The sequence below is a fragment of the Sceloporus occidentalis genome, unplaced genomic scaffold (genome assembly GCF_023333645.1).
Source record: "Sceloporus occidentalis isolate IW3139 unplaced genomic scaffold, rSceOcc1.0.p SCAF_21, whole genome shotgun sequence".
NCBI lineage: Eukaryota > Metazoa > Chordata > Lepidosauria > Squamata > Phrynosomatidae > Sceloporus > Sceloporus occidentalis.
In genome coordinates, this window is record NW_028317001.1 from 2,001,156 (window position 1) to 2,029,034 (window position 27,879).

The 27,879-nt window shown below is 50.4% G+C and overlaps 3 protein-coding genes and 1 non-coding gene across 4 annotated transcripts; 1 reads left to right on the forward strand and 3 right to left on the reverse strand.

Moving 5' to 3' along the window:
- Positions 1-381: 381 nt before the first annotated feature.
- Positions 382-16,750, reverse strand: LOC149301365 (serine/threonine-protein kinase Nek8-like). Its single transcript, XM_089484281.1, has 15 exons — positions 16,559-16,750; positions 15,530-15,735; positions 12,085-12,317; positions 11,042-11,173; positions 10,457-10,665; positions 10,058-10,137; positions 9,363-9,544; positions 8,563-8,713; positions 7,181-7,257; positions 6,613-6,730; positions 6,263-6,413; positions 5,653-5,816; positions 4,656-4,814; positions 3,685-3,843; positions 382-2,480 (listed from the first exon to the last, which is right to left on the reverse strand). Exons 1-15 carry the CDS (start codon positions 16,603-16,605, stop codon positions 2,452-2,454), a joined length of 2,097 nt encoding a protein of 698 aa, XP_089340407.1. The 5' UTR covers positions 16,606-16,750; the 3' UTR covers positions 382-2,451.
- A 298-nt stretch (positions 16,751-17,048) lies between these two features.
- TLCD1 (TLC domain containing 1) lies at positions 17,049-20,272 on the forward strand. Its single transcript, XM_089484165.1, has 4 exons — positions 17,049-17,290; positions 18,466-18,551; positions 18,724-18,806; positions 19,509-20,272. Exons 1-4 carry the CDS (start codon positions 17,088-17,090, stop codon positions 19,893-19,895), a joined length of 759 nt encoding a protein of 252 aa, XP_089340291.1. The 5' UTR covers positions 17,049-17,087; the 3' UTR covers positions 19,896-20,272.
- A 3,768-nt stretch (positions 20,273-24,040) lies between these two features.
- RPL23A (ribosomal protein L23a) lies at positions 24,041-27,501 on the reverse strand. Its single transcript, XM_089484118.1, has 5 exons — positions 27,406-27,501; positions 25,761-25,941; positions 25,283-25,459; positions 24,748-24,817; positions 24,041-24,165 (listed from the first exon to the last, which is right to left on the reverse strand). The coding sequence occupies exons 1-5, from the start codon at positions 27,428-27,430 to the stop codon at positions 24,151-24,153; spliced, it is 468 nt and encodes a 155-aa protein (XP_089340244.1). The 5' UTR covers positions 27,431-27,501; the 3' UTR covers positions 24,041-24,150.
- Positions 25,155-25,219, reverse strand: LOC149301368 (small nucleolar RNA SNORD42). The gene has a single exon (XR_016272250.1). It is a non-coding gene; the product is annotated as a small nucleolar RNA SNORD42 (small nucleolar RNA).
- Positions 27,502-27,879: the final 378 nt, after the last annotated feature.

Here is a 27,879-nt window from a genome sequence, read left to right on the forward strand (position 1 = left end):
AAACCTGGGAGCGGCACTAGGACGGAAAAAGCATGCGGAGGCTGCGAGGTTAAAGGCTGAACGACGTGGGTGCAAATCTGGACGTTTGGCCTCAAATATCAAGGGACGGAGCAAGAGGGCCCTTCCCAGTTTTGTAGGGTTTGGTTTGGGTTTTAGAAGCCAGCAGGAAGGGAGCCTGGAGCATGAAAACCCACAGCTTTGTTCTGAGGATCCCTTGGTTTTGTGGTTTTGGGGCATCTTTGGCTATATTTAAAACCACCCTGAAACTGGATTTAGCATCAAATGAAGGGTGTGGGAGTACGATGGAGCCACGGGAACAGACAATTCTCAGACCGTTCTTATGGCTCTGCTATCACCATCCCTGTCCATCAAAAAGTCCCTCCCTGAGAGCCCCATTTCCACTGAGAATGACGGAGGCAAGGTTATTCTTCCCACTTTTATAGAGCACTCAGGCACTGGATAAAAAATATGAATGCCAAGGATATATTGAAATTAACACCATGCGTCAATACATTTGCGCCACCGAACACTGAAAATGTATTGTTTTATCGCATCAGACTCCTGGTCCATCCACTTGGAAATCAGGTGGCCCTCTAGATGCTTTCCAACTAGAAAGCCCATCATCCCTTGCCACTGGGGCTGCTGGGGGTTGGAGTCCAACATCTGGAAGGCCAGTTCCCCCATTCCTAAACTGAGGAGTCTCACATGCAGAGAGGGTCAGTCATTTGTGACTTGTTTATGGGCCAACGCGATCTTTGCCACAGCCAATGACCGAAGGGATAAAGCCTTGCTAATATTTGTGGCTTGGAGGTGACCCCCCTCCGGCCAAAATTGTTCATTAACCCGGCTTCTGTTTGCTTGATCTCAGTCCCTTTGGGTTGTTGGCTTTATCAAATTATAAACTAACTAACTTACTTACTTACTCTTTCTTTCTTTCTTAAATCCCTTTGGGGGAAGCACATCTCCCTCTTCATCAACTGCTTTTCATTTGCTGGAGATCCAAATGATTAAAATACACATTTTACCAATGTGGAAAAGGCACTTTCCCTCCCAACTACAACGCCCAGAATCCCCAGACTCAGCATAGCTGCTTTAGAAAAAGGCCTCTACTGGGAAGGGATGGCAAAAATGCCCCACAGATCCTAGAAAGTATTTGAGGGGATTTGAAGCAATGTTTGGCAAGACTGGGGTGGAAATTATTACAAACCAATTGGCCCCTGGGCCTCCCCTTTGGCCTGGCCTTCCTCTCCTGGCTAATAATAATAATAATAATAATAATAATAATAATAATAATAGCCCAGAGATCAGTCCGAAACCCCAGTCTTGGGCAGAGCTAGACCCAGAGTGCCCCAGTGTTTCCCGTGCCAAAAAATGTCTGACAGCGATGAGGAGCAGGCATCAGGAAACGCTGCTGGGGAAAAGCACATTCCTTTACTTTAACAAAGTAAAATGCAGGAGGTCATTCAAAAGGACATCAGGACTTGGATAAAAATGGAGAAACAGTCGCCAATGTGCTTTGAAAGACGCTGACTTTGGAACGTGACCCAATTCTGCCCTTTGCCCCAAGATCTGAAAGGTTCAGAGCTTAGAAATGTTGGGTTTTTTTTAAATGTGGACAAGTCCCAGAATCCACCCAGCCAGGGATTCTGGGAGGTGTTGTCCCAAAGAGGAAGTCATTTCCATCTGATTCTGACACAGTGGCATTTTGTCACTCTGTTTTTTGTGACCATAACGCAGGGGAGCTCAGCACAGACCGCCACTCCTGGCATGCAAATCTGGTGGAGAATTTCAAAATCCATGCCGGGAGGGGAGGTCACCGGAGAGAGGACCCTTGGGAAAAGGCCAAAGGCCAGAGGTGGAAAGGAGCCAGAGCTTGGGCAGAGAGAGGTCTTTGTGAATCAGGGTCAGATCTTGGAAAGGGGGAAAAGAGGCATCCAGCGCCTGTGAAAAGGCTGGCACTGAGTCACGCCGGGAAGCGCCTGGGGGTGGCTGGGTTTGGGCCATGGTTCTCTCCGATGGGGAGTGCGAAAGCCTACGCAGCTCCGTCTGAGTCAGCCAGAGAGGATGGCAAAAATAAACCCACGTTGCCCCGCGGCTCCCCCCCCCCGAAAGTCACGCTTTAGACAGCAAGAGAGAAAAAATCCTTTTGCCATTGCAAGAGAGAGCCGCTTCCCAGCATGCGTTGCTGTCTCTTGTTCTCTCTCTGGGCAAAATGGCTGCAGGGCAGGCAAGGCTTGGCCACTGACTCCCTCTTCAGAAGCAATCCAGAACTGACCCTTGTCCCCAGATGAGAAGAGGCCAAAGGACGGTCCTCACCTAAGGAGACCGACTGGACTGTGCCGTCCAGTTTTTGGCCCAGTTGTGTTCCTTCCAGAGCAGAAGATCCCAAATGGCCTCCTGGCTCATAGGCCTCTACAGCCCCATCTTCCTTGCCCCAACTAGCCGATTCCTTCACTGTGAACTGGGCTCCTCCACTGCGGCTGAAAACACAAAAAGACACGCAAAACAGGAGTCACTGGGGGTGGGTGCGGGTCCTTCCTTCTTTCTCAGCAGGAGGGAAGGTGCCAGTTTTGCCTGCCAGAGTCTCTGCCCGCTTCGCCCGCCTTTTTGCAAGTGCTTCTTCAGCATCCGGGGCATTGCGAACGAAGCTGGCACGGACACAGCGCTTGGCACGGATCTTGCGGGGATCAAATACAGAGCGGCTTTGTCTCTGGGCTGGAACTTAAACGGTTCTTTGAGGGGGAGCTCCCTCTTTCCCCCTTCATTTGAATCTGACTTTCTCTCACACAAACACACACACCACCAGCCCCCAGCGCCCTCAGTGTCTTATTCATTCTCCCTGTCTTTCCTTGAAATGGGCTTTTACAGTGAATTTGAGGCTTAACAGGGGCATTGGTAGCTAATTTCAGAAAAGTGGCCATTTACAGGCAAGGTTAAAGAGTAGGGCTGAGGAACCCCAAGCCAAAGGAAAAACCTGGCTGGCTACTTTGTTAGGGTCTGCAACTCGGGGGAGATATAGGAGATATAGCCTTATTCTGTGACCCTCTAAATTTGGACTCATGCACCCAAAAACGGCCCAGGAGGAAGAAGCCTAGAAGGAGCAGGAACAGGCTGCCCTCCTCATTTGAGCAGATACATGTAGGACTGCAGCAGAAGAGCACCCACGGCATGTTAAAACTCGATTTCCCATGGAAAACTGAATTCCCTTGCCTCAGGCCAGGAACCAAGGGGCTTGTTTTGCAAGAGGGAGCTGGCCTCAAGATGGCTTCCACAGAGGCGCTGCAAACAGGCCCCGACTTCGTGCCCCAGGAGCCTCATTTGAACCCATCACGTGTTACTGGCAATTGCTTTTACCACAAGGCCCCTGGCAATTTCCAAAGCTTTCCAGACAGGAGGCTTTTGAAGCTTTCCTGGAAATCCTGCCTCCCAGGCACAGCGGGCGTGAGAGATACACGTTTGATCCACGCCCGCTTCTGAATCTCATCCCTGCCACCTTTTCTGCATCTGGCTTTGCCATGCGATGTGGGCAGAATGGTGGCAGATACTGGAGGAGGAAGAGATGCCATGCGCATATCTGACTCATCTGTGCCAGCTGGCGGGAGGGCAAAGCCATGAGCAAATGTGAGGTGTCCCCTGCCCACCGCAGTTGGCGCTGCCTAAAATGCCACCCCTTTCTATACTTACGTTTCACAGCCAGGAGGGTGCTTCCATGGCAGCAGGAGACGGAGGCCACCTGGATGGGGTGTGTTTCTCCCAGATGCACCAGCCGTGGGCTCCGTGTTTCCTCGTCCTTCCTTCCCAGGCGGCCCCGGGCGCTTTTGCCCCACGTCCAAACATCACCATCTGGGAAGAGGAGAGTAACATGTACAGGGTGCTGCGATTCACAAGGGCCGAGCCAAACAGAGCTCAAAAAGGTAACATTTGGGGACAAGTATGCCCAAAAGCCGAAAAGCTAAAGGTATTCTGTACCTTGGCCCAGTCGCAAATCAGAATGGAAACTGGAGTCAAGAAATCAGAAGAAGACTAAGATTGGGAGAGGCAGCCATGATGGAAATAGCTAAGAGTCCCAAGCGTAAAGAGATGCATCACTAAGTACCAAGGCCAGGATTGTCCGTGGCATAATATTTCTGATTTCTATATATGGTTGTGAAAGCTGGACGGTGAAGAAGGTGGCTAGGAAGCGAACCAACTCCTTTGAAATGTGGTGCTGGAGGAGACCTCTAGGCACAGCATGGATTGCCAAAGATACCAATAAACCGTCCTGACAGCAAGTCAAGCCTGAACGCACACTAGAAGCCAAGAGGATTAAACTGAGGCTGTCATACTTGGTTGTCTGATGAGAAGACATGCCTCACTAGAAAAGACAATTGTGCTTCGTAAGGCGGAAGGCAAGAGGAAAGGCGGGGGACCATATTACAGGTGGATCAGTTTGAAGCCATGGATGCCTTGAGTTTGCAAGACCTGAGCAGGACTGATTTAACTGTGACACTTGGAGGCTTCTCAGCCGTAAGTCAAAACTGACTTGATGGTAATGACTAACCACAAGTGCCCAAATGTATTCTGGGCACACTTGTCTCCACACTCCAGATTCAATGCTCCCAGCTCAGGGTCCTGCTACACAAAGAGGGGCAAACCTCGCCTCACTGTCGCCTCACCTGCTCCGACAACAACAGTGAAGGCATCACCGCAGCCCACCATGGCGACCCTGATGGCCTGGAGACCCTCCACCAGATACGGAGCCCGGCTGGCACGGCACGGGACGGGGCCCAATTGGCCATGCTGGTTGCTGCCAATAGTGTAGCACTGGCCCGAGGCTGCCAATAGAAAAGAGGAAGAGGCCCGTTAGAAAAAGGTACCGACAGGACAGGACAGCCCAGCCTTTGCAAAGAATACCCCATGAACTCTAAGTGTCAGATCCAGACAATGCCACAGATGCCGGCGTCTGCCCTGCGGCTGGGAAATCCTCATCTTTTAGGCCCCCAAATCCCAGTCTGAGCCCATTTCCGAAGCATTATATGCCAGACTGCTAAATTTAATGGGTTTAAAGAGGATGAGCCATCCAGTCCAGTGACAAATGACCAAATGGAAGCTACTTTGTTCCTGGTGTTTTTTCTGCACCAGGGGAAGAAAAAGGACTTTAAAAGACAGGTTTCCTCTTTTAATGACGGACCGTTACTTTTATTACACTGGCAGTTTTCCCAAAGATGATTATAATATCTCAATGAAACACCTGCATGATGTTTTAGTAAGTCTCTTTCCTTCTCCACCTCCTTGAGGTGGTTACTTGTTTAATCTGCTGAAAGGGAGATTAATCAACTAAAAAGTCTAACCGTTGGGAAAATATAGTCCTGAGCCCTTTTCATTGTCGGGACGAAGCTGACAGTTGAGGCACAGAATGCATTTTGGCCTGGCCAATTTGTTTCCATGGGGTTTTGGTATGCTGATGGTCCCCTGATAACAACTTAGAATGTGTATTTATAGTGAGCATTTAGAGTCACTCTGGGTTGGAGGAGAGTGCATACTTCTCTGGAGGGCACAGTGAGTTGGTCCAAGTCCCTTTGCATATTCTCAAAGGCACCCTTTTCATTCAGAGTCCCCCATCAACCACTTCACTCTCCTCTCCAAGGGAGGTAGCTCCGGCGTGACCCTTACCTGTGACCACTGCAGAATGGGCCGTCCCAATGTCTGCCCACACGATGCCCTCTTCGCTCAAAGGGGCCGAGCGGACAGGGCTGAAAAGCAGAGCCTCCTCCACCTGCTCTGTGGGCAGGGACTCCCCTTGGGCTGGGATCCTGTCCAGACCCAGCTTGTTATACCTGCCAAAGGGGAGGACAAACAAGAGTCTGGAGGCAGGACAGTTGTACCATCATTAACATCATGCAGCTAATGCTAAAGAGACTGCCTGGGAACAAATCTTGGGGAAAGTTCTTCTCTGCACTACAAATCCCAGTATCCTCCAGCCAGCATCTTACAAGTCCTGTTTTGCTCTGGTCTGCCAGGAAGCTATATGGTACCCTTTTACAACTCAGCCAGGTATTCCTCCTCCTCACTATGCTGGCCTTCCCCAAAAACACTGGGTTACACTGGGTCTCTTGTGTCCTGTCTTCCTCCAATCCACCTTGTCCTAACCCTCCTTCCTCTCCTTTTGGTGTTGTGTTAGCTGTTGTTCCCATGGCTCACAGAAAGAAACTATCTGCCCGGAGCTGGATGTGGGGATGGAGGTCACAAACTGGGAAGTAGCCCCATGATCCCAGCAGCCTACCTGTTGCTCCCACAGGCCAGAATCTGGTTCCTGACGGTCAGGATCATGGAGGCATCGATGCCACAGAGGACCTTCTGGGCTTCATGGTCAGCAGGGATAGACACCTGCTGGGGGGAGCTAGGGGAATCCTGCGTCCCCAAACCAAGGCGCCCTACAAGAGAGAGAGAGAGAGACACACACACACACACACACACACAACTCAGAAGTGTCTCTGCAAGCAGAGAATGCTACAAGGGTCTTGGACTGGGCAAAGGATACAGAATGAAGGGAGGAGGAAGAACTCAAGGAATACTTTTGGGGATGAGAAGGTCTGGCCGCTCACCCTCCATCTCTGTAGCCCCATCACTCACCATTGTCCCCTCTGCCCCAGGCAAAGACTTCCCCTTCATTGGAAACGGCCAAGACATGCGAAGCACCACAGGCCACTTGCATGATTTCATAGCCCAGCAAGGCCTCCACTATCTTGGGCTGTGGAGAGAAAGCCAAGCCTCAGAGGAGCGTAGCAGGAGCTGGAAGGCCAGGAGGGCTGATCTGGCAGACATGGCAGAACCAAACTCCGTGAGAGAATCAAGAGGCAGCCCAGATTGGCCTCCCAGCCCTCCATAAGACAGTTATGCACCTGGAAAAGCAGAGCCAGGGTGGAAAGACCAGTTAAGGTCTCTGCTCCTCAAAGCCAAGAAGCCTTGGTCCTCCATGGGTCCTTCCAGACTCTGCTACTTGCCACCCCTTCTTAGGGCCAACATCATTTGACACAGGGAACCCAGGTAATAGTAGCCCGTCCTGTGAGATACCATGACCCTCCCAGTCATCTTAGTAATAGCCTCCAAAGGTGATGGATTACAACATTCAGAATCCCACTGCCGTGAGGCAGAGGAAACCATTCTAAGTCCCCAAGAGGCCTCCAGAGACCCTACATACCTGGCTCACATCCACCAGCGTCTCGTGCCCTAAGCATCCACTGCTGCCGCTTCCGAAAGTCAAGACAATCCCTCGGTCTGCAGAGGAAAGCCGTGCATTGGGTTTGCTCCTGAGAACCAACAAGAACCTCTGGGTGGCTGCTTAAGAAGGGCACTGGGCTTGGCAGAGGAAAGGATGGCAGGTTGGCAAAAGTGGGCAGACTGGCTTGGAGACTGCCATGCAGCATTATGCTGTCAGAGAGCAACCAACCACCTTTGCCCTCTTGCAGCAGACTCCATTTCAAAAGAAAAACCCAGCTGCATTTTCATGGTATACATTTTTGTTTTTTATGCCTGAGGAGACGGAATAAACAGCTGGCTTCCCAGATGGAGAGCAATGTCCACGCAAGAAGACAACTGAACCTACTCCTCCATCTCGCAGGTTACCTCAGCCATTTCAGTGACGTTAATAAAACATTTTATTATGTTGACTGCTACTCTCTGGCTTTATTGCTTCGTTTTATTGTATTCTTGCGGGTTTAAATATGGTTAACCACATTGGGACTTGGGAGAGGGAAAGTGGCACAGGAGTGTCTTGATGTCTTGCTTGCCCATGGCATACGGCTCTTGGGGGGTATCCTTCTTCTCCCAAAAAAGCAACAAAACCATCTACCTGGTACCAAGATGGACCCTTGCTGCCCAACTAGCTTGGAGTTGCCTGTACTGAGTGGCTTCAGCAATCCAGACATACTCACACATAATGTAGGTCTTTGCCTGCATAGGTCTATTTTTAATAGCTGCAGAAGTTGGTTGTTATTCCCCTCTTCACATCAACCAAGACCTTCCCCAAACTAGATCTGCGGCTAAACACCCCTGGCAATGGACATCTCATCTGTACCTGGATAAGAGTGGTGGAGGATCCAAGGAGCGTCTGGCTGTGTCTTTGCAGCCAGACTTAAAAGGATCACCTCGGCTGTGGAGACCACTGACTGGAAGGTCCTAGCAGATGGTTTAATCACTTCGTGTCTGGTTACGGAGACACAGCTGGACATTTCTCCAATGCCCCACAGATGGCTAGGGAGGGAGAGGGCTTCGGTGGTGATATGGCAGGTCTGGAGAGGTGGAGGCCAATGACTCAGCAAAGCGTTAGTCTACATGCAGAAGCACTATAGTATGCTGAGCCATGGAGGATTGCAGACCATATCTCCCAAGTCTTCTCTGCCACGCTGTGAACTAGAAACTTGGTTTCATCAAGATGCCAAAACACACACCTGTATGGGGGAAGCTGGTATGGGGAACAGACTGGGCAGTGACTGCATGTGACCCCCCCCCCCCTTGGACAATGCACAACCCTGGCACCCATCTTTCAAGACCCCTTGACACCTCGCCCCACGGTTGTCATACCTGTCAAGCATGTGGTGAAGAGGTCTCCACAGGCAACATGCTTGATGGTCACCCCCGACTGGCCCTCCAGAAACCGGCACACAAACTGGGGCTGAAGCTGCTCAGTGGCCCCCGGGAGGGACGGGCCCCCAGTCAGGCCTACTGGGGGAGGCTGGCGGAGAAAGCAAAATACGACAATGGCAGGACTGCAGGTTGGAAAGGAAAAGCATGCCTGGATTGAGGATTCGGGCCTCACATTGAACAAAACTGGGAACCAACGTTGGGGTCCTCAGTTGTTTGAGGGAAGCACAAAAGGTTGTGCCTGTAAGCAGGGTCAGTCTGGGTTAGTACTTGGGTGGGAGACTGCCAGTGAACACCAGGTTGTTGTAGGCTGTATTTCAGACGAAGAGACTTGAAATATAAAATAACAGATTAAAAGGAAGTGGGAACTCAGTACAAAATACAACGCTCATAGGGACAGCAGCTATCTTAGCCCGGCCTACCTGTTGTTAGGATAAGCATAAGGAGGAGGAGAGCCATGCACACTGCCTTGGAGGAGAAGCAGGACAGAAATGCAAGAGGTCAATAAAAAGGTAATAGAATAGAAGCAGCTATAAAGGCAGGGGAAATGCAAGATTGTCCTATGAACAGGTAAGAGCATTCCCATTGAGAATGGCCTTCCCTCCCTCCCTCTTCTCACCCAGTCCCAGCCCCATCCAGCTCTGGGGCAGGAGGTGAAAGGTGGCATCCCATCCATCCATCCATCCATCCATCCATCCATCCATCCATCCATCCATCTTCTGCCTGCCTTGATTTCTCACCTCCCACATGATCAGGCGCCCGGATTTGGTGACACCGGCCTTCTGGGTTCTGCCGGTGGAAACCTGCACCACCTCTGTGTTCAGCATGGGCAGACGCAGTGGGGTGGTGATGCCTCCCCCCCAGGTGTAGATGGAAGACAGGGCAGGCGGGAGGCCGGGCCGGGCAGAGCCAACTCTGGAGCCTGGACCCAAGAGTAAGACCAGTTAGCAGGCATCAGCAGGGCCAAAAAAACCAAAATTGCCAATGCAGAGGCAGGGAATTCCCACTTTTTGGGGAGGAACAAGGGATAAGAGATACATTTAGAGAAGGAAACCATGACTCTAGGGCTGAATGTGGCCCTCCTGGGATCTCACCCTGGACCTCTGGTCTTCTCCTTGTCTGGTTTCCCAGTCAATGGACAGGTTTTCCCAATGCCTCTTCTAAGGCTCAGTTTATGGCCAGCAAAAAAATGAAGCTGGTATTTCTTGGCCTTGTTCACCTCCAACATGCAGCCCTTGAGAGCTTCTCATAAATTGGATGCGACCCATGAATGGGAAGAGGTTCCCCATCTTTGACCTGAGCACACACAGCTGTGGCACCCCAAAATGGTGCCTATCGTCCATGTTAACCATCAAGGAAGGATCCCAGGGCAGGCAGTTCCAAAAGAAAGATGGAACCCAAACCACCCATCTGCCCCAAATGCCTCCAGTCTTACCACGGGCTCGAGAAGTGACCCCTCCTGCGCCAGTCCTGCTGTGGGACACTGGTGGAACTGTGGCTAATGGTTTCTCAGGTCTGCCATATAAGAAGAAGAAGAGAAAAGAGAAAGAGGCAGAGGAGGAGAAGAAAAGGGAGAGGAGGAGGAGAAGAAGAAGGAAGAGGAGGAAAGGGGGAGAAGAAGTGGAAGGTGGAGAAGAAGAAAGGAGAAAAATGAGGTGAAGAAGAAAGAAGAAAAAAGGAGGAGGAAGAGGAGAAAAAGGAGGAAAAGGAGAAGGAGGGACGGGAAGAAGAAGATGAAGAAGAGGGTAGGTGGTGTTGTAGTACAAGTTGTTGTTCATCATTGCTATCTGCCCAGGGATGAGGCTGCCACGTCCAGCTGGGGCTGTGCACTGACCTTCTCATCCTGACGCTGCCCACGTCAGTGTAGAGGTTGAGGAGAGGACGGGCGCAGATGGCATCAGCCATGATCTCGTTCAGCTGAGGCCGCTTGGAGGGGTCCAGGTTGAGGAGGCTGAGTATGAGCTGGCGCAGCTCAGGGCTGTAGCGGTCCGAGATGGGAGCAAAGGTCCCACTCATGATTTTCAGCACTAATGCTGGGAGGTTCTGTGACAGATTGGGCCAGGTAGCGGGTGGGAACGGGAGGAAGGAAGGGACACACGATTAGAGTGGGTTCAGAAAAGCAGCTACCTGGAAAATCCCATCTCCTGTGTCACCCCAAACATGCCTGCGATGTTGGTGGCCTGAGAAAGCCCTCCCTGGGGATCTTAAATTTTGGGCAGGCTTATAAAGGTGCCTCTGGGCCTCTTGACCAGCTCCCACAGAAGCCCAAATGGGTTGGCAGTTGGATTTCAGCTCCCTCTCCTCATGCTCCAGCTGGCTAAACACTGGCCCAGCCTGTAAGCGCTTCTTGGGTGAAGAAAGGATAGTCAGCACAGAGAGGATGCCAGCCTGGCCTCAGGGCTGCCTCTTAGCTCCTTACCGCAGCCTCGAATGCCCTCTTCAGGCTGGCGAGTTCGTACAGGACGCAGCCCAGGGCCCAAATGTCGCTCTTCTGGTTGTAGGGTTTGCCTTCACAGAGCTCCGGGGAAATGTAACATGGAGTGCCCACCACCTAAAGGAAGAGGCATTTTGTGTCAATGTGGTGGATTCCAATGGCAAGAAAAGAGATTCCAGTTAAATATTGGGAAGAATGTATTTACTGCAAGAGCTGTATGAGAGTGGCATATGAAGGTGGTGGACTCTCTTTGGAGGGGATCTTCAAACAGAGGCTGGAGGGGCATATTTCAAGATCTTTCATGGGTCACAACACTTCCCCCGACCCTTTTCTGAAAACTCTGTGGCTAAGGGACTGGCACTGGCACTGGGATCACTGCTTTGAGTAGCAGTGGTCTGGATGTTTGTGGACTGCAACTCCCAGCATTCCCTGACGCGCCAAGGGTCTGCTGGGAGTGCTGGTCTGGCTTCATCTAGAGGACTACACAACCCCCATCCCAGATCTAAGGGTCTGTGCAGATCAATCACAGAACAGCAGGGTACAGGCAGGGGGCATGTGCTTGAGCTTTAAATTCTGTATGCCTTTTTCATGGTTTTTATACTGTTTTAATGTGATGGTTTTAAATTGCATTTAAAAATGCATGCTAGGTTTCAGTTCATTTTTGACTGAGCTGTAAATAAATAAATGCCAGCTTGGACATCTCCCCACCCCAAGATTAAAACACAGCTCAATTCTAGCCTTATTTACTTAGGAACAAGCTTCCACAAAAGAGACGTCTTGCCGGCAAAGGGCAGCTTATCTTATCTCTGATCATCAAAGACACCGGGGAAGGCTCTTATCTCCGATCGTAATGGGAGAAGCAGCTTGGTGTCCAAATGGGGAACATCCCACAGGCTGGGCATTCCTCATCCCTGACTTGTATCAGGCTTAGGCAATTGTGGTGCTCTGTACTGATGGTCAGTTGCAGAAGTTACAACTTCCCTTCCCTTCTGTGGCTGCAGACCTTTGTCACTCCCGACGGCACTCACCGTGTAAGCTTTGCTCTTGCTGCTGAGGATCTTGGAGATGCCAAAATCGCCAATCTTCACAATCATGTGGTGCTTGTCCAGGAGGATGTTCTGTGTCTTGAGGTCACGGTGGAGGATCTGTTTAGTGTGAACATGGTGCAGGGCCAGCAAGATCTGGACAAAGAAGTGGAGGATCGTCTCCTCGTCCAGGAGGGAGTTCCCACGTTTATGGATGAACTCTGCCAACGTGCCACCTGCAGCAGTTTGGGTTGAGAGATCAAGACAATAGAACATGTGAAAAGGATCTTGGGATCCTTGTTGGCCATGTGTTCAACATGTGTGATGCTGTAGCTAAGAAGGCAAATATTATCCTAGCCTGCATTAATGGAACCATAGTTCTCAGATCAAGGGAAACCATTGCCTCACTGGTCATTTGGCAGATCATTTTAAGGGACAAACTGCCTAAAGAGGTGGTGGGGGTCTGCTATTCTGGATGTCTTTGAAAAGGGTCTGGATAGCTCCCTGCTGGGACTCTTATCACATCCCACCAGAATGGTGGCTGAGGGTGGCAGGACTGCAATGATAAGGGACTCTCCCAAAGACCTTAGGACAGGGGCAGCCTCATTTAGGAGAATGCAGTCCTTCGGAGATCCTGGACTGAATCCTTATAAGGCTTTAGAGGACAGCACTTTGAATTGCATCTGGCAACAGACAGATAGACCATGAAACAACTGAAGGGAATGAGGTGCTCAGGGAGGTGGTAAAACCAGCTAAAATGGTCCCTCTGATCCCTCCAGGGCACAAGAGGCCTTTTCTTGTATTAAAAGAAAATCATTTGGAGGCCACATGAGACCCACTCCTGCCACTGTATGAGAAAGCACACTATGTGGAGAGGCTTCCTTCTAACTCCGACCAATTGATCCATGGCTGATCGATCAGCGAGTATCAGAGGAACCTGTCTGCAAAAGGATTCCTGCCCAACCAAGGAGGAAAGCAAGGTGCCCACAAAGGGGTTAAACCCCAGACTTGCTGCCAAAGCTGGAGGTGAAGGAGAGAAAAGGAGGCAGACCCTCTTTCAAGAACAAAACAAGTTGGACCTGTTTTGCAGAAGGAGGAGGAGAAGGATATTCTGTCTCAAAGCTATGTTTGTGCGTATGTGCCTTCAGGCAGCCTGTCGATTTATTATGGCAACCCCATGAATTTCAGAGGGCTTTCTGAGGCAAGGAATCCTCAGAGGTGGTTTTGCCTGTTCCTTCCTCTGAAACAGAGCCTCCAGCACCTGGCATTCCTTGGCAGTCAAGTACTTACCAGGGCTGACCCCAGCTAGCTTTCCAGATCAAACAGGATTTGTACCCTTAGGCTTTCTGGGCCTTCGGAAACATACATACCCATGGGGGGGAAAGCCAAGCAAACCAATAACAACAATTCCTAATGGTAAGAGCTGTTCAACATTGGAAGATGCTTCAGAGTGTGTTGGAGTTTCCTTCTTTGGAGGGTTTTTTTTTTAAAGGAAGGCTGGATGGCCATCGGTCACAGGGAGGGCTTTGAGGGTGTCTTCCTGCATGGCAGAAAGGGGTTGGACTGGATGACCCTTGGGGTCCTCTCCAACTCTAGGATTCTATGTATTCCTTTATGGCAGAAGAGGGTTGGACTGGATGGCCCTTGGGGCTCCCCTCCAATGCTAGGATTCTAGGATTAGGAAGAACTTTGTGAGGGCAAGAGCTGTTCAAGAGTGGAAGGTGCCTCAGACAGTGGCAGAGTCTCCTTCATTGGTGGTTTTTAAACAGAGGCTGGATGGCCCTCTCTCACAGGATCTTCCTGCATGGCAGAAGGGGGCTGGATTGGATGACCCTTGGGGTCTCTTCCAAATCTGTGATTCTGTGAACCTGCCTGTGCTCTTGTTTCTTGCAAGCTGGACTGAGTGCCTCTCCCCCACCTCCTGCTAAATCCTGAAACCTGAAACTCCCTTTGCAGCTGCAAGCCAGGATGGAAAAGGATCCAGGGGCTGCCAAGGGAGGCAAAGCCCAGCCCAACCTGACTGCTAGAAGGAGGAGGAGGAGGAGGAGGAGGAAGAGGGCCACAGGGCTTGGAGAACAATGGGGCTCTCTTGCATTCCTTCCAGCCCAAGAGGGCTAGGTGTTGCTAGGAAGCAGCACATAATCCCCAGGAGGAGAGGCAGTTTGGGCTATTAAGGTGGGGTGGCTCAACTATTTTTCCACACCGGCTCCTAAAAGGTTTTGGACCTCACAGACTCATGGAGTTGGAAGGGACCCCAAGGGGCATCTAATCCCACCCCCTGCCATCCACAGCCAAAGCACTCCTGAGAAGGGGCCATCCAAAAAGGAAAGCCCACCGCCCTCCAAGGCGACCCATTCCTCTGCAGAGCAGCTCTTGTGGCCAAGTTCTCCCTAGATCAAGCCGAATGCCTTTTCTTTTAATTTTAATCCTTGGGTTTATAAATAGGAGGGAGAACGGAGATAGCTCTTCCCGCCATGACCACCCTGAGTGTATGTGGGGTTCGGGTCTCGATCCTGAAACCTGGTTATCCTTGATCAAGGGGCTGCCATGCTGCAGAAATAAAGCAGTTTGACACCATTTTTACCTTCCATGGCACCATTCACTGAAATTCTGGGAACTATAGTTTGTTGCGGCACCAGAGCTCTCTGACAGAAAAGCCCAAATGCCTCACAAAGCTACATTATTATTACACTCATCTCTCCATAGTTGCAACTTTGATTATTCATGGATTAATATGTGCTCTCTAGGAATATCTAGGTCCTCCAGTGCAACTCTTTGGTCAACTTTAACTAAAGGTTGCACTGAAAGACCTAGAGATTCCTAGAGAGGATACTCTTCTAGGCCTTTGAAGCTCCTGCAATGCAGTTCTATGGTCAGTTTCTGTCGGACGTTGACCACAGAGTTGCCCTGGAGGACCTAGAGATGAGAGGTGTCCTCTCCGGTTAAACCATGGTTAATTGTGATTTTTCCACATTCACAGGGGTCTTGTGCCCCTAACCCTAGTCAATATAGAGGGACAAGTGTATAATACATATTATACATATGATAGCCTTTTGGCTGAAGAGCAAGGTATAAGTAAATAAATATTAGTAGTAGTAGTAGTAGTACATGTTAACATCCAATAAAATAATGCAGACAACACATTAAAATAACATTAGATACAAATCTAATCTGCAAATCCCAGAATGGCTTAGCGCGCAGCTATGCCAGTTAAAGTGGCGTCAATGTGTTTTATTTCTACAGTGTAGAATAGAGGCACCTTCAAATGGGATGGTCTCATAGGTCTGACTTGACTCTCTCTTTCTCTCTCTCTCTCTGGCCCTGGCCTACCTCACATGGTTGTTGTTGCTGTAAAGATAAAGGCAAAGCACAGCTCTTTGGAAGAACCAGTACCAATCTTTTTGACCCATTTTGGAGCTGGAAGGTCAAAGGAAAGCATCCGCCTGACCTGGGGCATACTCCATGGCGATCATCAGGGCTTTGTCTTCCAGGAAGTTCTCGTAGTATTGGATGACGTGAGGATGGTGGAGCAGCTTCAGCACCTGGCACTCGTTCTGGGCGGCCAGGCGCTCGTCTTTGGTCATCTGGTCCACCGGGATCTGCTTCAGGATGACCAGCTTCTGGTCCATTTTGCGCAGGCAAAGGTGGACGATCCTGGGCAGCGGATGGGGACAAGTCAGAGCCATAGAAGAGCCAGCAAAACTCTCATTTGAACCCAGGATAATAATAATATATTAATTAAAATATAATAATTAAATGTAATAATAATAATAATAATAATAGTGCTGGGGAGGGGAGGGATTAATCTAGACCTTTATTTATTTGTAATGTATTCTTTTGATACTGTTTGAATTGTGTTGTATTATACTGTACTCCTCTATTGTTGCAACCCACCTGGATTCAGGGTGATTGGGAGGGATATAAAGAAATTCGTATTATTATCATTATTATTATTACTATTATTATTCATACTATTAATAATGAAACTCTCTGTCCATGACAATTGAGGCTGCTTGCAGTTAAAAGAAGGCATACAAAACCTAGTCGTGCCCCAATTAATTAAACAAAGGAACTATTAAAAACATACATTGAAATGAACGAAAGGGTGCATCCACACGGGAGAAATAACCCGGTTTGGGAGCGCTTTAACTGCCCTGGCTCAAGGCTATGGAATTCTGGGAGTTGGAGTTTGTTGTGGGGCCCGGCCCCACAACAAACTCCAACTCCCAGAATTCCATAGCCTTGAGCCAGAAAAAGGGTTAAAGCGCTCCCAAACCGGGTTATTTCTCCCGTGTGGATTCCTAAGGGGATTTAGAGACCCAACTCCCTGATTGGCTGAGGCGAGGCCACGCCCTCTCGTCGCCATGGCAACCCGGGCGCGACTTCCGGCCGGAAATGGAGGAGCGCCAAAAGCTCGGCCTCTGTCCCTCAACAACGGCGCCCTCCCCCTCTGTTTCCTCCCCCGCTTCCTCCTCACCCAAAGGCCCCCCTCCCGACCACCCGGATCCGCTCGTATTTCTCCATCAGGCTTCTCTCTTCTCTACTAGGCCGCAGCCTGCCACGAAATCTCCCGTCGCTATGGAGACACTTCCGGGAAGAAGAAGGCGGCTACGGCGGCCGAGGAAGACCAAAGAAGTCTGGCCTCTGACGCTTTGAGTGGTTTTTTTTTTTTTTTGCAGTGCGGACTTTATTATTACAGTATAGAAGACTACAGCAAACAACAACGATGATGAGGGCACCGTGACGTCACGAGCGGTGGGCGTGGCGAGTGACGCCACAAACCCCGCCCTACTCCTTACCAGCCAGGCAGCCTCACGGAGGCCCCGCCCCCTAATGAGGGTTGGAGTGGCGATAACGTCACAAACCCCGCCCCATCCTGCTCCTTGCCAGCCAGGCATCCTCTCCGCGGCCCCGCCCCCTGAGGGGGTGGGCGTGGCGGTGGGCGTGTCCCTCCCTCCCGTTCCCCAAACCCTCCTCATTCCGCTTCTGGGTCTCGAGGGGAGCGGATGTTCCTGCTCCGCTGGAGGTGGCTTCGGGCGGCGGGGCTGGTGGGGGCCTCGGCGCTGGGCTTCGGGGCGCTGCGGTGGGCGCTGGGCCGGACCCCGCAGCCGGAGTACGTGCGCCGGGACCCCACCCGCCTCTGGCGCTGGAGGAACCTCCTCGTCTCCTTCGTCCACTCCGTCGTCGCCGGAGTCTGGGCCGTCGCCGGGTGAGCCTCTCTCTGGGCATGGGAAGAGCGCCCGCCCGCCCGCCCTCGCCCTCCTCTGACCCCTGACAGCCAAGAGAAGGCAACCATCCATCCATCCTTCCTCTGCCCCCTTGCGACCTTCAGTGCCTCTGAGCATGGGCAGAGGGCGCCTGGCCCTCCTCTTTCCCCTGACAGCCAAAAGGGCCTCTCAGCATCCGCAGGAGGCAGCCATCCATCCATCCATCCCTCTTGCAACCCAGAGTGCCCCTGAGCATCCACAGAAGGCACCCAGCCTTCCTTTTTCTCACGCGACTGAGAGGGCCTCTGAATATACGCAGAGGGCACCCCTCTTTCTCCTGACAGCCAAGCGGGCCTCTGAGTCTATGCAGAAGGCGCCTGTCCTTCCTCTTTCTCCTTGCAACCCTCTGCGCATGCGCAGAGAGCACACAACCTTCCTCCTTCTCATGCGATGGAGAGGGCCCTTGAGCATGGGCAGAGGGCGCCTGGTCCTCCTCTTTACCCCCGACGACAGCCAAAAGGGCCTCTAAGAGAAGGCTTCCTTCCTTCCTTTTCCCTTTTTCTCCTGGCTTTGGTGGATCAGGCCCCCTGAAGATATCTAGGGGGAGAAGAATACAGTCCATCCTGCCCCAAATCCCCTCCACCCCCCCTTAAAAGCTCATTTGCTTCCTCTTTTCCCTCCCTCCTTCCTTCTTTCCCTCCCTCCTTCCTTGCTTCTTGTCTTTTCACCTGTTTCTATTTCTGGCTGCAAAGAAATGTTGTTGTTTTTTTGGAGAGGAAAAAACCAGTTTGGCTTCTTGTTCCAAAAAAACAAATAAAGGCGCCTGGTTCCTGGATCGGAGGCCAGTTTCTGTGGCTCCAGAATGGCCCCAAAAGAAGAAAAAAGGAGCAGACAGGTGTGGGGATGATGGTTTTGGGGGTTAGTGGCCAAAGGGGCCTTGGAAGTGGGCCCCGAGACTCAGATTTCAGGGCTGCAGGTGTGTTTGGTTGGGAAGGATGACACACAAGAGGAATAAAGCAGTTATTATTTGTTAATAATGATTATTCCCCCTTGTGATGGAGAGAGGGTCCCCTTTTGTTTTGGGAGCCTGAAGTTTGGATGCGGATGAGGAGGCAAAGCCATACAAACGTCCTTTACCTGTGTTTTTCCTTCCCCCCCCCCCCCGAAAACCCCGCAGGGTGTGGCGGATACCTGGAGGGATCTTTGCAGATTTGGTGCACGCCTCGTCTCCATCAGGACACTTGCTCCTCTGCGTTTCGGCAGGTAAGGGAAAGATGAACCGCTCACCTTTGGAGCCCAAAAGTGTCCTCAAAATGGCAGCCTCCCCAATGGACTGCCACAACTCGCAAGGCTGCCCTTATGACTATCATTAACGGTTTTGTGACTGCAACGATTTTGACAGGTGATGTCCCCTGTGCTTTTGTTCCCTCCTAAGGTTACTTCATCCATGATTCGCTGGATATCATCGTGTGCCACCAGTCGCGTGCCTCCTGGGAATACCTGGTCCACCATGCCATGGTAAGTCTACGACCAACACACCCAGACAAGGTAGGACAGGTGGGCTCCCCTCTTCACATTCATTTCATTTTTGCACTTCCCCACAAACCGGGACTCGAGGCGACATGGATATATGCCTTCAAAGTGTGTATTGGGTCAAGGCAATCCCATGAATTTTAGAGGGTCTTCTTAGACAACGAATGTCCAGAGGTGGTTTTGGGATTCCCACCCATGGACTATCCAGGGCAGACCCTGCTCAGCTTCCAAGATCAGATGGGGATTTGTTGACTTGCATTTTCAAATAAGCACCCCATACTTGTGTGCCTTCGAGTCGTTTCCGACTTACAGCAACCCTAAGGGGATCCTTTCAATGCTTTTCTTGGGCAAGGTTTGTACAGAGGGGTTTGGATTACCTTCCTCTGGGGCAGAGAGAGTGTGACTTGTTGCTCAATGTTACCTAATGGGTTTCATGGCTGAGCTGGGAACTGAACCTGAAACTCTTTTCTGGGGACTCTGGAAAGCAGGGTTCGAGTCCCTGCAAGTCTCTCTCAGCCTCAGAAGAAGGCAAAGGCAAACCCCCTCTGAACAAATCTTGCCAAGAAAACCCTGTGATGCAATTCACTTTTGGGTCACCAAAAGTCCAAAACTGACTCGTAGACAGTCCTGGTCATTGCTCTTGTAATTGCACAACCACAACCCGCCTTGTCTTGCTCTGCCTTCCAGGCCGTTTCCGGCTTGTTCTCTGGGATCTACCTGGAGCGCTTTGTGGCGGCTGGCCTGGTGTCCCTCTTTGTGGAGGTGAGCAACATCTTCCTGACCATGCGCATGATGATGCGCTTGGGCCGCCTGCCCTTCCACACCTTTTACGAGGTCAACAAGTACGTCAACCTGGTGATGTACTTCCTCTTCCGGCTCTTCCCGCAAGCCTACCTGACCTGGTACTTTGTCCGCTTTGTGGAGATGCGGGGCCAGGGCGCCTTCCTCATGGTCAACCTGGTGCTGCTGGATGGCATGATCCTCGTCTACTTCTCCCGCCTCCTCCGCTCGGACTTCTGCCCGGATGTCCGCAAGCAGGGGCCAGACAGCGAGAGGAAGTTCCTGAACGACTAAGTCAGCGGGAGTGAGAAAAGACAGGTCTTAAACTGAGAACCGTTGTCCAGTTCAATCGCCATCTGCGTGCCTTATGCGGGAAAGACTCCCCTGCCACAATCTCGTCCCTTGAAGTGGTTTCTTTCCTTCTTTGCGGCCAAATAGGGGCAGGGGTTCACCTCCATTGGGGCCGGCCTTCGTGGCTAGTGTTGGCGGCCAGTCCAAGCCTTCATCCCAGAAGGAAGAGCCAAAAGGGCTGGTCCGGGAAAGCAAAAGGAAGAAGAGTCGAGGGTGGAATGGAGTGCATCTCCCACGTTACTTTTTGGGAGTTGGGGAACTGGGGGTTTTGCTGGGGGAAGAAGGGTTGTTCTGTGCATTAAAATCTGTTTGCAACCTCAGCCTGTGTCTCAGAGGTGCTCTTTTTGGATTAATATGAAATATGCGAGTCCCAAAAGGAGATCCAGGCATACCGTGGGGGGGGGGGGGGGGGTTTGAGGATCACAGTTTGAGAAAAATCTACCATTTACACTTACACTATTTTAACAAGATAGGGAACCCTTCCCCAATTCTGTATCTGCACCGCAGAAATAATGCAGTTTGATACCACTTTAACTGCCATGGCTCCATCTTATACAATCCTGGCATTTGTAGTTCGTTGTGGCACCAGCCCTCTCTGGCAGAGAACTACTGTACCACACTGGCGCCCAATACAGCGCCACAGGGGTCGTTTTTGTTAACAGCCACAAACTAGGCAGGTTTTTCTACCAACGCTGGAAATGGAAGCATTTTCCTGTCCCAGGCCATTGAACATAATCTCAGCCCCAAATTTCAAATCCAGACACAGAGTCCAGTCTCCAGCCGTTTTCGCGCAGCGTGGGAAGTTACAGCATGTAATTCTTGTATTTAAATAAGCTTTAGTTTGCTGACAAAGTACAGGTATCTTGGATAGATGTAAATGGCTGGGGGGGGGGAATGAGATGTATGTATGGAAGAAAGGGAACATCCTTTGGCTACCAGCCAGGATCAGATCTCCCTCGGGGATTTTGGGAGTTGGAGGCACCACCTGAACGTAAGGTTTTGTGGAGCCTCCAGCTGGAGAGGCAGTTAAAAGCAAGTGTCAAACTGGATTGGTTCTGCAGTGTAGTCTACCTGACGCGGGTCATTTGCTGGGTCCAAGATGGAAGACTGCAGACCGAAATGGAAGGGTTGGAAAAAAGATAACCCTGTTGGGGGGGAAAGAACAGCCACCCTAGTGCTGAGCCAGGCTTTTCTCTCCTGCTGCTCTGTGCCAAGGTGATGCCCGTTGCTAGAGAACCGGCTTCCCAAGGGAGCTGGCTTAGAAAACGTTTGGCTAGCAGCCTCCTCACCTGAGCAGCCCATCCAATCCCAGGCATGGAAAGCCAGCCAGCCAGCCGTCTAGAGAGGAAAACCAGCTGGTGCCGGTGTGGCGGAGGGGAGAGTACTGCCTTGCCACCCTGGTGCCAGTTTGCAAGAGGCTGGATGGAAGCCATATGCCCCAAACCCACAGCAGCAATAAGGGCTTGGCACTTGGCCTCAGGAGGTTCCAAAACGAAAGGGGAATACTTATACCAAGCGTACCCATTTTCCTTTAAAGCCTGCCACTGGGCAATCCGGCACAAGCAGTGCCTGTACAAACAAATAGTGTAAAAGTGCCTCCAAAGCATTTGTGACTTCTAAACCAGGAGCGAACGGCAGTATTTAAATGTTTAAAGCCTGATTTGGCAGTTTCACACTTAAATTCTTCTGTAGGGCAAGAGATAACGGATGCAGCTGGGGAAAAGGGCAAAATGAGAGCATTGCCCCCCAATGAAATTCTCCTTTTAACTTCAAATGGGAAAGGTGCCATCCTTGGCACTTTGAACAATGGCACGTTTTCACCTCTTTGCCAGGCTCAAATTTCATTATTGGGAGAAAGGCAGGACATAAACGAACAGAATAATAGTCACAACTGGATTGCATGCAGCAACATCTTTGGGAAGTGTGTTTTGCTGCTCCTAACAAAAAGCCGTTTTGGACAGAACCCCCCAAACTTGCAATTTGTTTCTTGCTTTGGAGAGATTTCTGGCACGACGGATGGAGAACCTTTTGGGAGAACCAACTCAGGCAAAAGAAAGGGCAACAAAAGTAGGAGATTTTGGGGGGAGGACTTCCAGAATTGTTTTTCGCCTCCTGGGGCTGGCCATGGCAATTTGGCTGCTTCCGTTCCCTCTCCTGGCACATGCATGCTGGGACTGCTAATGCAGCCCGTTTTCAATGTTTTAAAAAAGAAACCAAGCCCTGGGATCCATCTTATTTTCTGCCCCATTTGGAGAGGTCCTTCTGCTGCTGAGAAGAGGAGGAGAGGCTACTTGGCAAATCAAGTCCAGCATTTTGGCCCGACTTCTGAAGTGCCTCGGCTTCTCCAGAGTCCCTTCAAGGAGAGGCTAGAGAGCGCTATTGGAAGCCAAGCTCAGAACAAAGTTGCTTTTTGGGACTGGAAGTTCCAGAATCCTGGCTCATTTTATACATCTCTGCAGTGCTTTCCTCCTGCGTGATTTTGGAATCAAGGAGGGTCTTTAGCCAAATAAAAGAATAGACTTACTCACTATAGAACTAGTAGTAATGAGTGTCAATGTGGATTTTTATATTTCTCTTCTAGTTATCACAGGCCTTATCTAAAGGCATCACCTTCCCAGCTGCTTTCACACACTCCTAAGATAACAAAACAAGATGGGAAAATGCAGCTCAGTGTTAGAGGCACATGAATCGCATGCAAAAAGTCCTGAATTCGATTCCCAGCACTTCCAATTTTTTAAAAAGGGAACCGAATAACGTGGGCTGGGAAAGATCCTTCTCTTTGAGACACTGGAAAGCTGGTGCCGGTCAAGGTGGACAATTGCACGGCGGAGCAAACAATGAGTACGTGACCAGATCTGAGACCTTAGTTCTCATTTAACAGCGGGAGCAAAGCCAGGCCTGAAGGTACTAGTCTACTCTTCACTGAAACGCAATGGAAAACTGGGTAGTGGTCTTGTTTCTCTTCCGTCCTTCTTTAGCAGTCGAAAGAGAAGAGCCAACATGTATACTGGCACCAGACCAAAGTCAACAGTTTTTGGTTGAAGAAGCCCTGAGCAAATTCTCCTTAAGAGGTGCTCCTGGTCCTTCAACTCTCTGAGCTCCTGGAGAGAGGAAGGGCAAGGTTTGGATTGGCAAAGGAAAAACGCGGAAGGCAATGCCTCTCTGGTACTTCCATCCTGAGCCCAAAGAACAGCAGACCCAAGAGATAACACCTTGCCCCAGCAAGGAGGCTACTTCAAGCCTGATTTGCACACTGCTTAACAAAGACATTTCCTAAAAATTGAGAAGTGCAACTTCTTCCAAAATTATTCTAACGGCAAAGAATTTCATATATCCACAAGAGGACAGAATAACGTGCCAAGAGGATTCCAGTTAGAGGAATGTGATTCCAACCAGAGATGGAAGCATCAATGCAATATTTGATTCCAGCTAATCAGGGATCAGTGAAAGGGAGACAGCATGGCAGCCAGTCAGGATTTGCTTAGGTGCGACTTAGGCCAAAGCAATTGCAGTTGAGAGCGATGCTTCTTGGGCTGAACCCTTACGATGTGATGCAAGCCAAAGTCAGACTATCATGTGTTTCCAATAAACCCAAGAGGAAGCATAGGTTTAGCTCCAGGAGCACTGCAGGACAGAATAGCCCCGTCCCTGCCTTATTCTAAGCAGGGCTGGACAACTGTCGGAAACCCCAAGAGATCATGGAGGGCTGGACACCCTCGAAAAACATTACTTTGCCACCAATACCCTGCTTATGACATTTTTCAGCATGTATTTTAGGGACCCTGAGCCATTTGAAGCCTGGGAGAGACCTTTTTAACAACAAGTAGTATTATTTAGAGCCTCTCCAGCCCCGAAAAAGGCCCAGGGAGGGGCAAAAACGTCTCCCATGCCTCCCAGAAGCCATCTGGAGGCTCTTTGGGTGTTTTGTGGGGGTTTTTAAACCTCTGGGGGACTGCAAAAATGACCCTTGGGGGGCTGTATGGAGTCCACCAGTAGTTTCCAGGAGTGCAAGACGAAAGGTAAATCCTCCCACTCCACACAGATAGATTTCAGCATTAACTTTTTGCTGGAAAAGATGCCTTGAACCATGGTGGTGCGATGGATTTAATAGTTACAAAGTCATGTACAAACATTTGAATATACATGTGACACTGAAGTTTTAATATCGGGGTCCTGTATGGTGCTGGCGACACGTTGCTTAGATGATCCCAATCTGAAAAAGAAACCAATGAGAGGTGGGTCCTGAGTTGGCGGCAGCTTCTGCTCATCCTGGCACTTGAAGGCCTTGAAAACACACAACTCATCACCACACACACACTCCAAAAGCCATTTATATTCCAACAGAAAAAGACAAGTCCAATCTCATCCACATCTCCCTTGGATGCAAGTCCCATAAAGCCCAAGGCACAGGCACATCAAAGATCCACTTCTGAAACTCCTCTCTATCATATAAACTACTTATGGGAATCCTTGGACCTTGCAGAGTGTGTTAAGACAGACTAGGACTTAAAACTACACATTTAGCTCACTGAAGGGGAATTGTACAAAACCTACATGAATGAAAATACAACAACTGCAAGGGTGTGTGTGAGAGAGAGACAGCAATTATTATAGCATAAGTAACCAATGATAAAGAGGCAATACAACACAGTTGCTTTAAATCAGATCAGCAAACTCACAAGGCTGAAAGGCCACACAACCCTTTGCTGTCATTTTTCCCCCTTATCTTTTCGGCTGTCATTTTAAACTTTCCACAAGTTGACCGAAAGAAGTAGTCCTTTAAGAGCCTTCTTACCTTGTTGGCTACATCTAAAGCATCGTAGTCTGGAGCAAGACGGACGTAGGCCTTTTTCTCACCATCCGGCCTGAAATGGGACAAAGGAGGGATTAGCTCCAAAACTAAATTTAAATTAGACCATCCTCAAATTTAAATTTTGGAGACAGATGTCATTCTCCTCAGCCATTGGTTGAATTTGTAATTTCTAGGCCGCATTAAAAACACAAATGCCCACATTTATGAACTCAGTACATACAAAAAGGAATTCTGCTTTCATAAAGCAGTGAATTAAGTTTACAAGATACTAAGTTTAGTGTTATGTATATACATTTTGATTTCCCCCTACTATTTCTTTTCTCTTGCTCCCCACCAATCCCAAGATTTCCAGAAATACCACATTTCTACCCCTTTCTGGAAGCATCTTGGTGCATCAGTGGTTCCTTTGAAAGCATCACTTGGCTCAGTCCAAAAGTGTTTCCATCATCTGCACCAAGAAACCTCCGCCCGCTGCACTCTGCTACCCCCTCTGCTCCGCCCCCAGCGGCTGCCTCACCTGATCAACGTGTTGACCTTCGCCACATCGATGTCATACAACTTCTTGACCGCCTGTTTGATCTGGTGTTTGTTGGCTTTGACGTCCACAATGAAGACCAGGGTGTTGTTGTCCTCAATCTTCTTCATGGCCGACTCAGTGGTCAGTGGGAACTTGATGATGGCATAATGGTCCAGCCTGAAAGGACAGAAAGAAGGGGGGACGGTTACCATCGGCCAGTCATTGGCATTGAGGAAGGCTCTTAACATGTACACACGCAGCCCAGACCCTGAGTGCATCAGACTAACTCTAAAAGGAAATCATGGACAATCATGCTTTGGTCGCTAAGTGGTCATCATGTACACCTTTGACTGGGTCACTGGACTGTCATCCACAGAGGACTCCCACCCGACTCCCAGCTTCCTAGCCATTGCAAGGATCCAGGAAACCGGTGCTGGATGGAGTAGACTGACTCTGCCCCACTCCTAAGCCAACCTACTTGTTCCTCCTTGGCGCACTTTTCCGGGGGTATTTGGGCTGTCTCCGTAACCGCAGGGTTTTGGGTCTCCGGAAAGTGGGGGAGGTCCGGATCTTCTTCTTCTTGTGACTGTGGACCCCTTTCAAGACTGCCTTCTTGGCTTTAAGAGCTTTGGATTTGGCCTCGGTCTTGGCCGGGACAGCTGCAAAGAAAAGGCAGGGTTGAGGGACACCGTCTGGGTTGAGGTTTCCTCACATCCCAAGGAGCATGGGTGCATCCAAATCCTGCCTCCCAGTCTCAGTACAACGCCAATGTCAATTTCCTTCCAGCGTTCCCAACTTCAACTATAGCAACCATCCTGATCCTGTCTAAGCAGGGCTAGCGCTGGTTAGTACTTGGAGGAGAGGCCACCAAGAAACACCAGGTGCTGCCGGCTGTACTTCCAAGGGATTGACACAACCTCCCCATGATCATTCCTTGCCTAAGAGAGCCCTATGAAGCTCCATGGGTCTTTCTCACCAATTACTTATGGGGGAATAAAACCTGTCAATTGACCCAGGGACCCCTTCTGCATGAGCGCCATGCGTTCTGCCACTGAGCTACTGGCTCTTCCATATTGAAGGAAGACAGCAAGTTCCCCCATATCAAGGGAGCATCTTGGTCCATCTGGGGAATATCCTGGCAAGAGTTCTTCAGGATTTGCAGCAGAGAGAGAGGCATTTCTCGACTAACACATCCAAACCCATCATCCTTTTGCAAAAAGGATGCTGGAGACCCAATCCATGCACAAAGCATGTGCTCCTGCACCCCTCTGAGCCTTGGGCAAGATCTCCATCCCCACGCGACGGAAAAGGCATAACTAAACACATATCCTTCCACACAGCCCTCCATTTCCCTTCCTTCTCTTGACGTTCCTGCCCAAGTTTGTAACTCCCGCAGGGAAGGAACACATAAAGCGCTCTGGAGGGGCCTAAAGACCACAAAGGCTCCAGATCCGACCTGGTCTTGGAAGCTAAGCAGGGTAGGTCTAGTCGGTACAGGGATGGGAGTCCACCAAGGAATCCCATGTGCTGCCAGGCTCTATTCCAGAGGAAGGAATGGGCAAAGCCAGCTTAAGAAACCCCTGCGAGATTAATGGGATCACCAAAGTCAAGGATATATTTGAAGGCCCATTTGGGGTCCCATTCCAGAGGAAGGGTAGATATGTGAAGCAAAAGGGATATAGACAGGACTTTCACATGCCCCCAACCCTTCCTTTTGAAACAACCAACAGCCACCCACTTTTAAGGCCCCCCATTTTGGGGCCTCATTCCAAGGGGGTGAAGGAAAGGGGAGGCATTTGGGGGCAAAGGGTGGAGAAACAAGACCTCGCCACCCCCAATCTTTCTTAACAGCCTTTGAAGCAATAGCCAGCCACCTTTAATAACTCCATTTTGGGAAGCCATTTGAGAGGGAAAAGGTGATAGACAGGACCTCAAACCCCCCCCCAAAGCCCTTCTCAAGAGCCTTGGAGCCCATAGCCCCCCACTTTTTATCCCCCAGGGGCCCCCTCCCCACTTTTAGCTGCGGAAACCCTGGCCCCGCTTCCCCTTCACCTCTCCCCAGCCTCCCAGCCCCACTCTTTCCCCTCAGAGCCCTCCATTTCCCTTCCCCTCCGGAGCCTCACCCTCCTTCTTGACTTTCGGCGCCATCTTGGGGAGAGAGAGAGACAGAGAGAGGCCGCCGCGTGAGCCTCGCCGGGGGTTATTGCGCCAAGTCTCGCGAGAACACTGCCCAAGCCTCGCGATAGGCGCCCGAAAGCGCCCAGGCCACGCCTCCAAGCCTTCCCAGACGGAGCATGCGCGACGCGGACGCGCTCGGCGCCCTCTTTCGCGGCGCATTGTGGGAGTTGTGGTTTTTTTTAAAGTAAGCTTTCCCTTTCTCAACCAGGCCTCACTACTATTGCAACTATAATGCAGTTTGACACCGTTTTAAATGAGGTGGGATTCTGGGTTCTGTAGCCTTAAACAAGGCCCTTGGTCTCCTCTTGTATAAAACCACAAAGAGGGCCTCACAAAACTGCAAATCCCAAGATTTCAAACTGGTGTCAAAGTGGGTTATTTCTGCAGTGTAGAGACCAGGGTTCGAATCCAGCCCCGGC

Bases quoted from the DNA above. Each gene is read 5' to 3' on its own strand.
- LOC149301365 (XM_089484281.1), bottom strand. From the start codon at position 16,605: ATGGAGAAATACGAGCGGATCCGGGTGGTCGGGAGGGGGGCCTTTGG. The intron at 12,318-15,529 runs GTCAGGCGGATG...AAACTGCTGCAG, and splicing joins CGCCATGGAGTATGCCCCAG to GTGGCACGTTGGCAGAGTTC. The intron at 8,714-9,362 runs GTGAGAAATCAA...TTTCTCCGCCAG, and splicing joins GGCGCCTGATCATGTGGGAG to CCTCCCCCAGTAGGCCTGAC.
- TLCD1 (XM_089484165.1), top strand. From the start codon at position 17,088: ATGTTCCTGCTCCGCTGGAGGTGGCTTCGGGCGGCGGGGCTGGTGGGG. The intron at 17,291-18,465 runs GTGAGCCTCTCT...AAAACCCCGCAG, and splicing joins GGAGTCTGGGCCGTCGCCGG to GGTGTGGCGGATACCTGGAG. The intron at 18,807-19,508 runs GTAAGTCTACGA...TCTGCCTTCCAG, and splicing joins ACCTGGTCCACCATGCCATG to GCCGTTTCCGGCTTGTTCTC.
- RPL23A (XM_089484118.1), bottom strand. From the start codon at position 27,430: ATGGCGCCGAAAGTCAAGAAGGAGG. The intron at 25,460-25,760 runs GTAGGTTGGCTT...CTGTCCTTTCAG, and splicing joins AGTGCGCCAAGGAGGAACAA to GCTGGACCATTATGCCATCA. The intron at 24,818-25,282 runs GTGAGGCAGCCG...GTCCCATTTCAG, and splicing joins AAGGTCAACACGTTGATCAG to GCCGGATGGTGAGAAAAAGG.